Below are 17,273 nucleotides of genomic sequence, written 5' to 3'. Positions count from 1 at the left end.
CGTCATCAGGGAGCATGCGCAGTAGAGTCTGTCTGCCCAGCGCTTCCTAAACACGAACGGATTCAAACTCTTGCGGGTAACGTTTCTGTTTATTCACTATTATTTCTGGGTATTATTTGAATTGGGTTAGGATTCAGTTTTCTCTACGCACGCACGTACTTATCGCTGTTTTTTCGTATTTAATTAGGTACATTTTGGCGAAGCGTAAACATTCAGCGATGAACCTCAAAACACTTATAATGTGTTAGTTTAAGCCTGTTAACAGGATTATAATATTTAACAATTAATATTGAATGCAATTACTGATTACACTAACAAAAAAAATATGGTATTACCATTGACCATGGTGTTTTTAAAGCTCATTTAAATACTAAGGTATAGAAATATAGTAATCGTTCAGTGACATGTTTCATATAAAAGTACTATGGTTAAACCATACCTTACCTTTCCCCACCCATCAGATGCTGATTGACAGCTGTCAGATGCTGATGACCTCATGGCATCGTCCTCTGAGGTGAACGTACACATGGAGGAGGTGGTGGTGGTTACAACCCCTGACACCGCAGGTCAGACTTCATCCAGCGATGAGGAGAAGAATATTCTGGTGGCTACAGACCTGGAACAGTCTGGGTAAGCATTGTTTCTGACTCCCATCATGCACCTCTGACAGACTCACAGCAGCCTTTGTCATTTCCTGAACAGGGAAAACATTATGGAGCAATCCATGGAGTCTGAGGCCGAGGCTGAGTCGAGCACCACTATCTCTCTACCCAAGGACACTGTGTTGGGTAGGAATTTAACTGTATTTTGGAGATTAAAGACATTCTAATAAAGGAATAATACACTCGAGGAGTTCATACAGTTGATAATAGTACACGTTTCTTAACAAGTAGTATAATTTTTTGTATCATTTTTAATAAGAATTTTATATATTCTGTTTTCATTTCAATTTTAGTAATTTAGTTTTAATTATTATTATGTTTTATTTTATTAAAATGCCCTAATTATGGCTTACAGGCATCAAAAGGTCAAAAAACACTTTAATTGTCCCATAATACACACTGCACATCACCTCATTTCTCAAAGAGTCTGAAAACGGTTCGTTCAAAGATTCGGTCATTCTAAATCCCACCTTTCCGAGAGCCTACTCTTCTCTGATTGGTCAGGTGGCTCAGTCTGTTGTGAATGGTCGGTTGCTTACAGCGCGTGTCAGAAACCAGACAGCCATTAACATATTTGAATTTGAGCTCTGGATTTTCCTCAGCGCTTGATACACAATGATACAAACAGTAACGATTGCGTCGGTTTTACCGCATTAATTTGAGCGCGAGTCTCATCCTTTGAAAGTGCAGCAAAGTTGCAGAGCTGAAAACAGCGTCTTCTCGACATGACAACAACACGAATCAAACTCTTCCAGTCTCAGCTACAACTGCAGTGTTTGAGGGTCAAATTAGACATTGTTTGTCGGCAGCCAATGGAGACCATAGACTGGCTTTATGCAGATTTGTTACATTGTTATGTAAGTTTGTAACAGGAAGTGAGACTGGAATTATTGATGACTCATTTCAGTAGTTCATAATTGATTATTTTATTTAACTTTTATTTGTTTAACTTTGATCTTTGAAACTTTGCAGATGTTTTACCTTCACAAACAACTGTATTATACACAACATGAAAGGGAGTTTTCGAAAAAGCATAATAGGGGCACTTTAAAATTTCGTTTTAACTTAAAACGAAAACGAAAATGAGAAATGTTGCCTAGTTTTATTTTATGGCAGTTCATGTTTATTTTATGTCAAGTAATAAAATGTTTTTGTATTGTTTTTAGTTAAGGATATTATGGAAGCCCGTTTCCGTCTCTAAATAAAAAAATAAAAACAGTAATTGCCACTTTTTATCTCAGAATTCTGACTTTTTATCTTGCAATTGCGTGATATAAAGGCAGAATTGTAAGATATAAACTCGCAAAAAAAAGTTTCACACAATTGTGTTTATATCTCAATTATGAGAAAAAAAGTCAGAATTATAACTTTATATCATGCAATTGCGAGTTTATATCTCACAATTCTGACTTTATAACTCGCAATTGTGAGAAAAACAGTCAGAATTCTTAAATAAAAAGTCGCAATTACTGTTTTTATTTTAGCTGCGGAAACGAGCTTCCATAGGATATAGACATGCCATGTAACAATATTCATGCCATGTTCATATTTATGCAGTGAAAATATCTGATGATACAGATGTAGAGGGTGATATTCTCTACCCAATAACCTGTGGGGACAGCAAAGCCAACCTTGTGTGGAAGAAGTTTGTGTGTCCCGGGATCAACATCAAATGTGTGCAGGTAAATATGTGATGCTGTCTGTTTCAAAACACTACAACACTGTGTTATGGATCGTTTTAATCAAAAGTTTGGACACACTTAAATGAATTTATGTTTCTCATGATCTTTTTGATTTAAAGGCTTGTGCTTAAGGATGTCTGTCGATTCAGATGCAACCCGAATTATGGAAAAGTTTGGACTTTTTTTTTTTTTTTTTTAAATTTGAATAAAATGAAAACTAAAAGACTTTCAAATCACATGAGCCAATATTTTATTCACAATAGAACATAGATAACATAACAAATGTTTAAACCGAGAAATTTTACAAAAATGTATGCACAAAACAAGCTCTTTTCAAATTTGATGCCTGCTACAGGTCTCAAAAAAGTTGGCATGGGGGCAACAAATGGCTGAAAAAGCAAAAAATATTTGAAAAGATTCAGCTGGGTTCACCTAACAACTAATTAAGTTAATTGATATCAGGTCTGTAACATGATTAGCTATAAAAGGGATGTCTTAGAGAGGCAGAGTCTTTCAGAATTAATGATGGGCAGAGCTGTGAAAGAGTGCGTAGAAAGATTGTGGAATACTTTAAAAACAATGTTCATCAAATTGCAAAGGCTTTGCAAATCTCATCATCTACAGTGTAAATCATCGTCAAAAGTTTCAGAGAAACTGGAGAAATCTCTGTGCGTATGGGGCAAGACCGAAGATCTTTATTGGATGCCCGTGGTCTTCGGGCCCTCAGACGACACTGCATCACTCATCGGCATGATTGTGTCAATGACATTACTAAATGGGCCCAAGAACACTTCCAGAAACCACTGTCAGTAAACACAATCCGCCGTGCCATCTGCAGATGCCAACTAAAGCTCTACCATGCAAGCTAAAGAGGAGGGAGACTTCAATTTCTATTGTTTTCCACGCCCGTGACGTCATCACGGAGCATGCGCAGTAGAGTCTGTCTGCCCAGCGCTTCCTAAACACGAACGGATTCAAACTCTTGCGGGTAACGTTTCTGTTTATTCACTTTTATTTCTGGGTATTATTTGAATTGGGTTAGGATTCAGTTTTCTCTACGCACGCACGTACTTATCGCAGTTTTTTCGTATTTAATTAGCCTTTGCAATTTGACGAACATTGTTTTTAAAGTATTCCACAATCTTTCTACGCACTCTTTCACAGCTCTGCCCATCATTAATTCTGAGAGACTTTGCCTCTCTAAGACATCCCTTTTACAGATCTTTATTGGATGCCCGTGGTCTTCGGGCCCTCAGACGACACTGCATCACTCATCGGCATGATTGTGTCAATGACATTACTAAATGGGCCCAAGAACACTTCCAGAAACCACTGTCGGTAAACACAATCCGCCGTGCCATCTGCAGATGCCAACTAAAGCTCTGTCATGCAAGCTAAAGAGGAGGGAGACCTTCCAGCATGTTATCAGCGTGCATAAGTGGTTACGGTATGGGCTGTTTGCATGTTTTGGAAGGCACTATGAATGCTGAAAGGTATATAAAGGTTTTAGAGTAACATTAAATGAAAAATACGTCAAAGATAATCACAAACTCTTCAGCAGCTGGAAACCTATATCAGGCAAGAATGGGACAGAAACTCATAACCTTGATGCCCAGATGTCTTCAAACTGTTTTGAAAAGAAGAAATGCTACAACATGGTAAACATGCCCCCGTCCCAACTAATTTGAGAACTGTAGCAGGCATCAAATTTGAAATAAGCTCATTTTGTGCATAAAATTGTAAAGATTTCTCAGTTTAAACATTTATGTTATCTATGTTCTATTGTGAATAAAATATTGGCTCATGTGATTTGAAAGTCTATTAGTTTTCATTTTATTCAAATTTAAAAAACGTTCCCATACTTTCATTAGTGTTCTTTCATAGACTTGATAGCATTAAACTTGATTATTAAAGAATGAGCAGATGTGAATAATAATGTTTATGATCATAAATAAACCTCATCTTGCAATGCATATTAAGAAAATAATTCACTCCTCATATCATGAATAATTTCAGAAAAGATCTGTAAGCAACGATTGAGATGTTTTTACTCTAAATGTGCTGCTTTGAGTAATGGAATGTCCTGACAGCAATATCTTCGCCACATAGACCATTTTACATGTGCTTGATTTAATATAACTGTCTGTACTGAACGACACCTCATAACACGCCGTATTGACCCCTGCTGTGTTCCAGCTGAACGAGCATCTCATCAGTCCGAAGGAGTTTGTCTATATAGCGGGAAAGTCTACGCTGAAGGACTGGAAGAGAGCCATTCGCCTCAATGGAACCATGTTGAGGTTTGTGACATGGCAGAAAAACAATATAATTTATAAGAAATACATGGTTTTATATTAGTGTATGGTGGAATATAAAGCACAAGCACTTGTCCCGCTAATGTATATACCATATATTGTGTATATATACAATAAATTCAAAGCTTTCTTTGTTATAAATTCTTTGGAATACTGTGCACTGATGAATTGTTCACAATAAAGACCAGAACTTATGATTTCATGCAGTCTTCCTTATATTGTTCAAGATGAATAAACTATTGTTCAGCTGTAGCTCCTGGTTCTTTCTACAGGAAGATAATGGATTCAGGTGAGCTGGACTTTTATCAGCACTCCAGACTGTGTTCAAACACCTGCCGCAGTACCAAGATTGACCTGGTGGGGTCACGGGTGTCTCTCAGCAGCCAGCAGTCCACGGAAACGGCTCCTGCAACCCCCGCCTCTGTGGACGGTACGAACACACATGCGTAGACTTTCACATACAGTATGTTTGCACTTCAGAATGTTTTTCATAGTAGTGCTATGTGTATAATAATGTGTATATTTTTCTCTTGGGGCTCTCGGTTTAACACATTAATTTGGTGCGATTAAATGCGTTGAAATTTTTAATGCTTTTAATGCACCCGGCCCATGGCTGTACTTCGTCTTACATTGCATGCATTTTAGTTGCAAACATGATGCAGGACAACAACTGACTGCTTGATGAACCCTATTAGAATGCAATTAAAATACAAGTAAAATTCAAGATATGGGGGCAAAAAATGCCCCTTTATGGGTTTTTGTCTTATAGTTATATCATATGATATAGTTTAGCAATATCACGAGCAAGAGTGCGGTATTTCCCGAATATCTGCACTATTGCAAATGTCATATTCATTTCATACAAGTTAATAAATTAGAAGTTAGTGTTTTAGCTGTTGATTCAGCAATTCATAAAGACTGCATTCTTGAACTAATCAGCCGTTTGAATGAATCGGTTGAATGAATGACTCAATGACTCACACTTAATACAGTGACTTGCCGCCACCTACTGGCTGTTTTAGTTTCATATTTGGAATATCATTTCATTTTTCATTCATATTCACCTCGGAGCTACATTAATACATTATATAGCATTATAGCACACATTATAGCCTTAAAATAGCCATCAAAGTAGTTCTGTCTATCGCTACGTTTTGTATTGTCTATTCAATGTATTTCTCATCTAACACATTAATGACTTTAAATGATCTTTTGGGGGGCGTAATTTCTCAGCAAAAATTGAAATGCGATTAATTTTTGATTCATTTGAATAATTATTTGGCACATCATGTAATTACATGTAATCGCTTGACAGTCCTGATTTATATTGCTGTTTCAGTGAATGGATCTGCAGCTTCATTTTCCACTGATGGTGACGACAGCACCGAATGGGTCACGGCTATAGGAGGTGAGAGGCCTCGCTAATGTTTCTGACATTTTAAGCTGTCCGTGTAGCTAATCGGTTTAACTCTTTCACCGGACATTCTTTTCCATGTCAGAGGACACCATGACGTTCTGGAGAGGACTGAGGGATGCTGGGCTGTTGGAAGAAGTCATGGAGGACCTGGAGAGACAGATCCAGGAGATTCTCAAGGGCCTGGAGGAGCGAATCCAAGACCCTCCACTGCAGGTCAAAGGTCAGAGTTATGCCACTAAACCTGTTTATACAAAGCAATCTGATGTTGAATCAGTTTGAGCCCACTTAAATTGATTTCTCTGTGTAAACTATTGGTCAAATGTTTGGACACACGAAACTGAATTTGTTTTTCATGATCTTAAAACCCTTTTGATCCACAGGCTCTTATGTGTCAGTGCTTAAAATAAGTTGTGTAGGCAAGCATATGACATTAACATTATAATTTTATTTAAATATATATATATATATATAAAATACGTAACATTAATATGATAATATTGTATAAATAAATAGTATCTATATATATAATAATTATAATTAGTAGAAAATATAGAAATATTTTAATTATAATATTTGTTTGTATTCTCAAAATTTCAAAATATATTACATCAGATTATATTCTTGTTGTTGTTTAATGTTCAGTTTGTGGTAAATGAGTTTATATCATTGAGTAGATTAGAATATTTTTTTATATTTTCTGTTTTCATTTTCATTTTAGTTAAATATTTAGTAATTATGTTGTATAATGTTATGCTTTTTTATGTATTTTATTTTATTTCAGTTAACGTAATTTCAATTTATTTCAAGTAATAAAAATGTTTTTTAGTTAATGATAATAACTATATAAATAAATATATAAATGCCAGGCTTATTGTTGTCAAATTAAAAAAATTCTTTTAATGTTTTACAACATTATATACATATAGATAATATAAAAAAATATAGATTATGTTCTTGTTTGATGTTCAGTTTGTAGTAGAGGAAAGAACAGATTACATATTGAATAAACATTTTTATATACTCTTATGTTTTAGCTGAAGCATGACATTTATGTAAATATATTCTGTCTGTTTTTTGGGATTCAGTATGTTGCAAATGGACACAAATATTGTATTCCATTACTTGAATCTGTCACTAGATGCCGCTCTGCTCAATAATATAGTCCAGAACTTTGGGATGTTGGACCTGGTGAAGAAAGTTCTTTCCAGTCACAAAAGCCAGATGGACCGCTGTAGGGAGCAGTACACGCGCAGCTTAGTGGGTCAGTACCTGTGTGCATTTGTATGATTAAGTGCAGTACTATGAAATCACAATATGGCTCAGTGCAATTATCAAATCGCAAAGGTTGCAACCTAATTAAATAAATATATGCATGTTTTGGGAACACAACATGTGCCAACCATCTTCCCAAACTTGTAATGAGAAGCTTTAAGGGCTCCCTGCACTGCTGTCAAAATAAAAGTTTATTTATTTAATAAAAGTAAAAAGGAATTAAAGGATTAGTTCACTTCAGAATTAAAATTTCCTGATAATTCTCTCACCCCCATGTCATCCAAGATGTTTATGTCTTTCTTTCTTCAGTTGAAAAGAAATTAAGGTTTTTGAGGAAAACATTTCAGGATTTTTCTCCATATAGTGGACTTCAACAGTTACCAACGGGTTGAAGGTCCAAATTGCAGTTTCAGTGCAGCTTCAAAGAGCTCTACATGATCCCAGACGAGGAATAACCACAAATGCTCGTCTTGCACTGCTCTGCGATACACCACGCATTACGTAATCATGTTGGAAAGGTGGAAGTACTGATCCAGTCTCTACAAAGTGAATGTTCAAAGATTAAGTCAAACACCTTTTACAGAAAAAGGTAAAACAACAATGTCAAACCTTTTTTAAAGTTGGAGGAGAAAATGAGAGTTTTTCGCCCCTACCGCGGTACTTCTGCCTACATCGTGCCTGACCTTTCCAACATGATTGTGTAATGCGTGGCGCATCACAGAGCTATAAGACGAGCATTTGTAGTCAAAAAGTATTTATTTTTTTAGATAAGACCCTTAAACTTTAGATAAGTTTCTCTAGATAAGACTCTTATTCCTCGTCTGGGACCATGTAGAGCTCTTTGAAGCTGCACTGAAACTGACATTTGAACCTTCAACCCGTTGAACCCCAGTGAAGTCCACTATATGGAGAAAAATCCTGGAATGTTAAATATTATTGTAATATTACAGTTGAAATGTACATAATGATTATTATTGTTATTATATAGCCACATAAAATGTGGCCAAATTGTAGAGCCATATAAACAAGAACTTGAAACTTGGATTTTTTAATCACAAAAATCCCCAAAGCAAGTTTTTAGGAAGTGATTTATAACGTTTTGCATTTATAGCCCTGGAGCAACAGTGTGACGAGCATCGCAAACGCGCCAAAGAACTGAAGAGCAAATCGCAGCACCTCAACAACGTCCTGATGACCTTGACCCCCGTGACCTCTCCTCCCACTGCCAAGCGCCCCCGTCTGACCCGTGCCGTTTCGGGCCCCGCCACCGTGGCCGCAACTCCCACCCAGTCCACGCACTTCACCCTGCCCATCACCCAGCTCACCGGCATCCAGCTGGACAAAGTCCTGTCGGCTCAGACTCAGTCTCCACTGATCGGCGGATACACAGTGCTGACGTCACCGGGGGGGACCGAACTCCATCCTGACGGCTCTAATCTGACCGTGCTGAGCACTGGTGGCGTTCCACAGGGGTCCTCGGGACCCACGTTCGTCAAAGTGGTCAGTCCGTTTCAGCTGGTCACGTTGCCCACAGTGGGAGCCGGAGCCACGCTGCAGAACCTGGCAGCACCAGTAGGGAGCGCTGCGGGCAACACTGTAGTTGCGGTGCCCGTAAGCACGGTTAGTGCTGTCAGTAGCATAAACACTGCCGTCGTTGAGACCGTTGGGCCACAAGCAGAAGCGGCTACAGAACAGAGAGATGACCAGAAGGAGTGAAATTCTCCTGAATCCCTGGAAATAGTTGTGTAACGTCAATGTATCATATACTTTGTATACGGAGGATGAACTTTTTTGCAGTTTTATGAGGAATTTGCAACTTTTTTGCAAAAACGGCCATGGTTTGGTAATGAAAGTCTTTTGTTGTTATTGCATTTGATTTAATTGTAATCTGATTACAATGTGGTGAAATACAGTTTAAGGACATTTTATACAAAACATGAGGCACATTTTGTCCTTAAAATTGTGTGATTGGCCAGTGTGTATAATTTGTAGTTATAATGTGTTTTGGATGTAACACTCACTTCCTTATTTATACTGTTCACATAATTTTTCCATATTGATGTCTTCCATATTAAGTACTTCATTATGGTATCTGTACTTGACCCGTCATTGATTATTTAAAATTGATTAACTCAGACCATCTTGTCTTTCATAATAAATATACATTGTACAATACAGCAAAATGACTTTATTATCAACAGTCTGATTGGGGGATCAGGATTGGGGGATCAAATCTACATTTTAAGAATAGGCGGTTGATATACAATAAGCTAATTGTGGACTGTTTTTCAGTCTTTTAACCACTTACCATAGTAAAACAATGTGTTTTAGCTGTTTCACAGAATCATCAGCATAGAGTCATATGCTCTGGTGCTTTTTTGAGTGTTTCTGTAAAAAGTAACACGCTGTATCTACTCAATAAAATTTTGGCAGCAGATTACAAGCAATATTATTAATTAAATTCAACAATGAGAATTGAGTTAGAATTAAATTAATTTGTTATATGTCAATCATTTAAAAAGAGTAAAATTTAAACAAAAATATCTGAATAGACAGACGTCAAAGATGAATTAAGAACTCTTTATTTGTTATCGCCAACACTGATGACACCTGATGACAAGCAGAATCATTGAAGGAAAGAGAAATACAAGAATTAATGGAGGTTTAGATGTTGGTATTGGTTTTACTAAAAAAATGATTGATCACCATTATGATGATCCATGTTTCTTTTAGTTGGGCAGTTTGACTCTTTGCTTTTTATGTCAGTTTGTGGTTTTTGTAATGGTGTTCGCTAATTTTACACATTTTAAATCGTTGACTTTTAAGGAATTATTTTGATTCATTCTAACTCAATTTTTATATGTTGAATTTAATTAACAAAATTGCTTGTAATCACAGTTTTATTGAGTAGATAGTGTATTACTTTTATAGGACTTTTTTTCAAGCGTTGAATTTAACTTGTAATTTTGACCAACAGATGGTGCTGTTTACCTAAACATTATTCTATTCATTCATAATGAACGGGAATAACAAGAGAACTTTTTTAAGTTGGAAAAAAAAAAGTCACACAAAACATTTCCCGAACAATTTTAGCAGGTAATGACGTTCTTGCCCTTTATTGGTCATCTTAAACAAGCATTATTTGCAGTAGCTATGTATTGATTGCTTACATGGGGTAAAGTTCATGGGAAACAACAAGTTGTCGGTCACTGATTCGTCCTGAGGGCATGATTGACAGGTTGATGGTAGATGATTGATGGCGTCCAGAGATCAGCAGCCATTTGGGATAGTAAAACAGCCTCAACACGTGTAAGATCATGATGTTTTTGGAGGGGAAACTGCAATGCGTTGGCAAAATGAGTTCTAGTTGAGTTATATATCATACAACAGCCTATAAAGCATAGTCCTCATACGATGAGGGCTCTTCTTCAGAGCGCACGGAGATTTTAAAATGGCGCCGTAAAAACCCGCCATATCGCTTTTGGTTGTCCCACCTCAACTTCGGGCGAATTCTTCGCATAAAACCACCATATCGCTTCTGCAACACCTGCCGGCTGGTGTCGTCCACCAAAACGCTTCTTTTTGGACCGAATTTGCGAAGAAACCCACCGTAACGTTTGACTTCATTTAAAGGAACTTCGTTGCTGTAAACTCCCGTTTCGTTTTCTGCCGTAACATCGTCGCCCTCGTCGTCTTCCGTTATCGACGGGACATCTCGCTGGCCCAGTTTAGAGATGGATTCTCCGTATTTCTTCGCGAACAATCCTTTTAGTATGGCGTTCTCCTTCCAGGGTGATCCAAAAAATTTATTTTTATTCTTGTCGATCCTCTTGATGAATCCCCCGTATCGTTTGACCAAGTTGGATGCCTTGTCTTGGAGATCCTCCGCGTTTAGCGCGCTTCGTTCGCCGTCGGCGTCTGGGTTGAGGTCCGCTAATTCATCCGAGAGCTCCTGTAAAGCTTTCTCACATCTGTCTAGTGTACTAGAAGATGGGACTACTCCTTCACATTCTAAAGTACAAGTCTGCAAAAGGAAAAGTATGTTAAACTTGACTTTGGGCACTATTGAGAATAAAAGTTCAGTTAGAACCAAAATGATTTTACGTTCTCCTGCCTGAAGTTCCTCAAAGAACTGTTTATTTCTTAGTTATTAAAGTAAAAAAATCAAATAAGTACCTCAGAAACCAATACACGGTCTGTAAAACTATACATTTAACATCAAGTACTTTTCAGTCTCTAAAGAAACTTACAGAAACAATTTGGGAGTGATGCCATGAGAAGCTTCAAATTATAAACTAACATTTTCTATATATTTTTTTTTAATCTAGCCTATCTCTTTTTTTTTTTATTCTTTTTTTTTACCGAAATTATATGCCTAAATTGTGTTTAATTGTGCCGTAATTGTAGCCTACTGCCGAAAGCAAAATCTATAGCCTATTTTTTCCCCCTCAGTAGCTATATCAATGAAGATTTCCCCATCATTATAATCTAAAGGAGCGCGCTATCCTCGCGCTCTCCGTGGTGCTGAATGCGCGCGCCCCAATGAGAGTTAAATTGCAAATGAAAAAAGATGCTACCATTTTCAATTTTTAAATGTTTTTATAACATTTAGACATATCTGTTTTTAATTTATAAATATTTATTTGACTTTGTTTAAACTGATTTAATCTCATTTAACATTAATTTACATTAATTCTTGCTATTGGCACTCAATAATTTATTTAATGCTATAGTATTTGCACTTCTGATTAGATGCTAACTTTATTTTTCTGTACATAGTACAAGTACAAAGCCAAACACGATAAAGTTAAATCAATTTCTATCGGTTTTGCACTTCTCGTGCATCACATTGATTACAAAATTAAGCGCATGTAAATTAAATCTGGACAAATGTGGTGCAAAATTAGGAGAAGTGAGAGTGATCTTACCAAGCGGTTCACTGCAGAGTCCAGGTCGGAGATCTGTTGCGCGCATCTCAGGCATTGCGCTGAACAATCTGCCTGACTCAAGGTTGGCAAGCTCAGCATCAACACCAAAACATACCACTCCATCATTTACAAGGATTCCTGTGGTACGAGAGAAGAACACATAAAAGAAGTTTTAAGTACACTATCTTCCTCACAGGATCCACTTTATCTTCTCTGCCTGGAGGTTTTTCAAGAATGCATCACTGATGTTTGCGGTTAGTAAGTGCTTTGTTTGTCTATGTTGTCTTACCAGTTTCATATCCAAAACCTTATGCATACGTGTGCCAACACTAAATCTACTCCGTTACCTTGAGTACCTACAAGAGCTTCTTGTTGTCCAAGCGTCAAGGCGATCACTTGGGGAAGCTGGTTGAAACTTCTTTGTTCTGTCTTTTAATACTCACTCTTTATCCATCCACGGCTCTTATTTGGACTCAACGCAGTCTCCATACTTTTATTCACGCAGCCCACACAGCCAACTGAATGAACGTTTATCTGACCAATGGGAACAACGAGCCTGTTGATTGACAGGTCCCACCCACGCGATGCCTTAGCGTCACAGCAATAATAATGATAGCCTAATGAAATTGCAAGGAAGTGCAAAAGGATTATGAATGGCTTGTAACATTATATGGATATTCCTAATGGTTTTTAAATATTCACTTAAGGATAAAATAATTTTTTTCATAAATTATAAACACACCCACTTTGAGGAGAAGGATGTGCCACGGGTAACTTGTTGAGTCAAGGCTGCAGGCTCGTCTTCTCTTATTAAAGACATGACTACAGCCCCACGTTTCTATTTTAGTTCCATTCAGCAAGACTTTGTTAAAAATTCCTAGTGCAACATTTTTGATTATAATTATAATACGCAATATCCGCACGAGATCAAGGCCCTCAGTTCCCACGAATGAAGTCTTTGTCTTCTATTAACCAGAACATCCTGGACTTAATGAAGGCTGTACCGGATGGCATTGTGTACCGTTCACCACGCATAACGCTCGGTTTCTGGAACTCCAAAATTCAGTGTGTTGAGCGATTCAAGGAAACACGTCCAGCTGCGGTAAATCTTGTAACTAGTTTCGCGGAAATGTAGTTATAATATGACTCATTTATATGACTAATGAATCTGCCTGTAAAATCGTCTCAAACGTTCTTTAAAAAAAAAAAAAAAAAAAAAAACTAAAGTTTTTGTATTACTTGTGGTATGTAAATCTATAATAAAATGATAATAATGGCATGTATTAATGTTTTTGCTGTATCACTCCGTAACGCAAAGTACTGTTGCTATGGTTACCTCTTCACTCACTCGAATGTTATTTTTGTTCGCTATTGTTAATTTGCTTCGATTTTTAAAAAACGCGCTCTGTAATTAGTCAACCTTCTGGTGGACTAAATTGCTAACGAGCAATTGTGACCCTCAGGGGAATTGTTAGTTTTTCGGGATGCAATCTGAGGAGATTCCTCTTGCACGACCAAAACTGTATTTTGCTAATGCTAACTAGCTTAAAGACTTTTCAAACAAAATACTAAAATGTATTATTTTTGTAATAGCCTATGTAAATCTATTTTATTAAAAAGTGACAATGGGGGGCATAACGTCGACCGTTAGGCCGGGTTCACACCGCAAGCGGCAGCAGAGCAGAAGTAGCGCGTATTTTTTCGGCGCCCATGTTAACAGATGAGAGCGTTCACACCGCACGCAGAGACTGCGCGGCAGCGCGGAGCAGGAGCAGAGCAGAAGCAGCAGTGCCGCGATCGTTTCGGCGCTGGGTCTATTTTTGCTGCGCTGCTAACGCTCAATTAAAGTGAAAGAACACCTTTGATGGACAAAATAAATATGATTTCACAGAAAAACTGCTCAAAATGCACAGAATAAGCATATCTAGTGTGTTTTAACAAGAATTGAAGTATGTCAGGAAAGAAAATTAATTTGAAAACATATACAAGATTTACTCATTTAAACTTGTTTTTAATTATTCAGTTCGGGTTAAAGTATGGTATATTATAGAAAACTAAACTAAACTAGCCAGAAAATATGATATATTATTTTAGCTATTACACAGACAGCCATAGGCTCTTGCATACCTAAATCAAACCCGAGTTTGCTGTCTTTTTCGCCGAGTTTGCAGTCTTGTAAACATGTTCATGCGTCAGATGATGTAAAACACAAAGCTTACCTTATTCGTGTGCAGCAATGGACGACACGAGGCTTTTATTTATTTATTTTTATTTATTTTACGTTTATATGTGAGTGTTGTACACCTTGCATGTTAACAAACTTTCAAGACTATCAAGTTTAACAATGACCAATTATAAAAACAAATTTCTAGCTGTCTTTCTAAAGAAATGCTCACTTTATATGCACCTTCGAGCCGCTGCTGTGACGCTGTACAAACGCTTCCAGTGTGAATACTCGCGCGTCGCTGCAGCTGCAGTTCCCGCTCACGCGCTGCTAACGCGCTGCTTCCGCTCTGCTGCCGCTTGCGGTGTGAACCCGGCGTTATGACTCCGGTTACGCCCACCGAGTGGCAGCATTGGTTTTCAGCATTGGTTTTCATACAAGTTTTAGGGCTGGACGATATGACGATATATATTGATATATTGCTTTATAGTATATACCTATATTGTAGTTATATAAAATGTTCACAGGCAGATTTGCTTTAGCCTATGTATTTCTCCGGCATCAAAATCAGGCACATATAAATGTCAGGAAACAGGACTGGCTTCATGTCAGTACGAATTAGGTTTCTTTGACATGTTATAAGGAACACTTTCGAGTCCAATCTCTAGTGTAATCGTTTGTTTTACTCCCGTTTTCGCAGTTTCCCCTATTAAATCCAGTCATACAGCAGGTTCTTTTGCCACTCAGTCCAGCTGAGGGAACGCGTTCTGGCGGGAAAGTGACATCTGTGCATAACAGTTCCCGCCAACTTTTTCAGCAACGCTGGTTCCGGAAGTATTTTTTCCCATTCATTTTTCCCATAGGGATTTCAAAAAAGTCTTTGTTGAAGCGTTATAAGCCATGAACCAAACCAACCAGCTACTAAGTGAATTGCAACATTACAAACCTTGATTTGAAGCAAAAAAGTATTTGAAAATTGGACAAAAATACAAATGTACAAGACTGTACGTAACGACTTTAGTGATAGAAAGAACTACAAATGCCATGTTTGTTAATCCCATTTAAGTTTATTGCAAAATATTCAAATATGCTTCATGGGAGTGGGCGGAGCTAATGAGATATTTGGGGCTTATTGCTTTGTTTTGACACTCAGATTAGTGGAATTTTCTGTACAGATCATGGGTAATGTAATTTTTTCCACCATGAATTCTGATGTTAAACATGATTATTTTGAAAAAACAAGAAAATCCCACACACTATCAACTTGCAAGACAGTATTTACTGTTTTGCAAGTTGATAGTGTGCGGGATTTTCTTGTTTTTCGTATTTTGACTTTACTAGTCTTTTTTCCCACGCACCTATCTATGACCTACAGGTGTGCGACGCTAATTGATCATACACATGTTTATTTTAAAATTAAGCTGAAATAATGTGGGCTGATGGCTTCAACAGAAGCAAATACTATCAATTAACAACATCTTAGCTCACATAAGTGCTGTCTTTAAAGGGTTAGAAGTTATCATTAAAAATTGATTTCGCTCAAACCGTCTATTTAGTGCATTCTGACTAGTTGTAAGTTAACGTTTGTGGTTGCTAAAGTGTTGTTTGCAAACCAGTTAATGAAGAGTACATTATCATAAAAGTACAATAATGGTGTTAAAGTTATAGGTAGGTTTTTGTTTTTGTTCTACATTAAAAAAAAGAAAAGACGAATCACAATTCAAAAATTACATCTAAGTCAGTGGGAGATTTTTAATATTATAAAAAAAAGAGTAAACTCTACAAAAGAAAAGAAAACAAAAGAGAATGACACACCTAAATCTAAAATTGTACTAAACAAAAACTAAATGTACTGTATGTACACTAAAGCTGAACATATTTGTGAATCTTGTGTTCAAACCAACAAACTTTAAGTTGCGAGCTCAGATCTGTGTATTTCACCCCCAACACAACACCTATGTAAGAACTAGAGCTATGTGATGTGTTGTGTCGTAGTACAGTGAGAGACACTGTTGTCAGTGATGTTCAGTCAATAAATGGCAGTTTCTAAGCAACCTCACCTAACAGTATAATGTGTGTTAGTCTCCTGAGCCCGTTTGGACATGTTGATCTTCCTGCTTGTTGCCAAAGAACCAAAGGAAAAAAAAATAATTTAGGTTGTCACGGAGGACGCACAAATTGATCTTCTCTCCTCGCAGAAGAAGTTCAATGACGCGTATGAGCCAAAAATTAAATGTTAGATCCGTACGTCTTCACAAATGCACACTTGAGGTTTTAATAATAATAATAAGATTCTTGTGGAACTGGACTTGTATTGTGAAGAAAGCTTTGAAGAACAGATGCAATTTACAAAGACAACATGTGACAACATGCCCCTATTGTTGTCACACTGTATGAGGTAAGTAATCTGCTGTATTCACTTTGGACTATATACATATTGCTCTTTTTATTTTAACAGGTAATACCTTAGACTGAAAGCTGGAACATTCTTCCACACAATCCTGGAGGAGGCGGTCCAGATAGAAGTGTGTCGTGTACCGGCTCTGTAAGTCCTGAATAAATCATTAATCTAATGCAGGGGCCTGTTCAAACACAATACTCAATTATCTATGTGGGCCCGGTGAACACTGTTTTTATATACTCTACTGTTCTACTGTCAGTGTTTATCCTTCCCAGTAACCTGGAAACAAAAGAACGTCAATCCTGAGTCATTACAAACGGAAACATCCTCTTTCACATCTAAAACTCACTTATGTTGAAATGAAAATGCTTTTATATGTTGTGTACGTGAGGCATGAACAGTGCCCGCAAATTAGCCTCAATATGAAATACG

The 17,273-nt window shown here is 37.2% G+C and overlaps 2 protein-coding genes across 6 annotated transcripts; one reads left to right on the top strand and one right to left on the bottom strand.

Annotated features, from left to right (window-relative positions):
* Nucleotides 1-15: 15 nt before the first annotated feature.
* Nucleotides 16-9,521, top strand: gmeb2 (glucocorticoid modulatory element binding protein 2). The gene is made up of 10 exons (XM_067370824.1): nucleotides 16-76; nucleotides 462-630; nucleotides 703-788; nucleotides 2,220-2,344; nucleotides 4,541-4,644; nucleotides 4,932-5,089; nucleotides 5,999-6,067; nucleotides 6,159-6,296; nucleotides 7,215-7,337; nucleotides 8,460-9,521. The coding sequence occupies exons 2-10, from the start codon at nucleotides 497-499 to the stop codon at nucleotides 9,062-9,064; spliced, it is 1,542 nt and encodes a 513-aa protein (XP_067226925.1). The 5' UTR covers nucleotides 16-76; nucleotides 462-496; the 3' UTR covers nucleotides 9,065-9,521.
* A 925-nt stretch (nucleotides 9,522-10,446) lies between these two features.
* On the bottom strand, nucleotides 10,447-17,014 carry pdyn (prodynorphin). Of its 5 annotated transcripts, none has more exons than XM_067371817.1 (3): nucleotides 16,906-17,014; nucleotides 12,277-12,414; nucleotides 10,447-11,372 (listed from the first exon to the last, which is right to left on the bottom strand). In XM_067371817.1, the coding sequence occupies exons 2-3, from the start codon at nucleotides 12,400-12,402 to the stop codon at nucleotides 10,740-10,742; spliced, it is 759 nt and encodes a 252-aa protein (XP_067227918.1). In that variant the 5' UTR covers nucleotides 12,403-12,414; nucleotides 16,906-17,014; the 3' UTR covers nucleotides 10,447-10,739. The 5 variants fall into 5 exon arrangements, with proteins under 5 accessions (XP_067227918.1, XP_067227914.1, XP_067227917.1 ...); XM_067371813.1 differs by lacking the exon at nucleotides 16,906-17,014 and adding an exon at nucleotides 12,624-12,727; XM_067371816.1 differs by lacking the exon at nucleotides 16,906-17,014 and adding an exon at nucleotides 12,637-12,725.
* Nucleotides 17,015-17,273: the final 259 nt, after the last annotated feature.

This window comes from Chanodichthys erythropterus, chromosome 20, assembly GCF_024489055.1.
Source record: "Chanodichthys erythropterus isolate Z2021 chromosome 20, ASM2448905v1, whole genome shotgun sequence".
NCBI lineage: Eukaryota > Metazoa > Chordata > Actinopteri > Cypriniformes > Xenocyprididae > Chanodichthys > Chanodichthys erythropterus.
This window is presented reverse-complemented; position numbering and strand designations above follow the sequence as displayed.

Bases quoted from the DNA above. Each gene is read 5' to 3' on its own strand.
- pdyn (XM_067371817.1), bottom strand. From the start codon at position 12,402: ATGATGGAGTGGTATGTTTTGGTGTTGATGCTGAGCTTGCCAACCTTG. The intron at 11,373-12,276 runs GTAAGATCACTC...TTCCTTTTGCAG, and splicing joins ACTCTGCAGTGAACCGCTTG to ACTTGTACTTTAGAATGTGA.
- gmeb2 (XM_067370824.1), top strand. From the start codon at position 497: ATGGCATCGTCCTCTGAGGTGAACGTACACATGGAGGAGGTGGTGGTG. The intron at 631-702 runs GTAAGCATTGTT...TTTCCTGAACAG, and splicing joins ACAGACCTGGAACAGTCTGG to GGAAAACATTATGGAGCAAT. The intron at 7,338-8,459 runs GTCAGTACCTGT...TTGCATTTATAG, and splicing joins GTACACGCGCAGCTTAGTGG to CCCTGGAGCAACAGTGTGAC.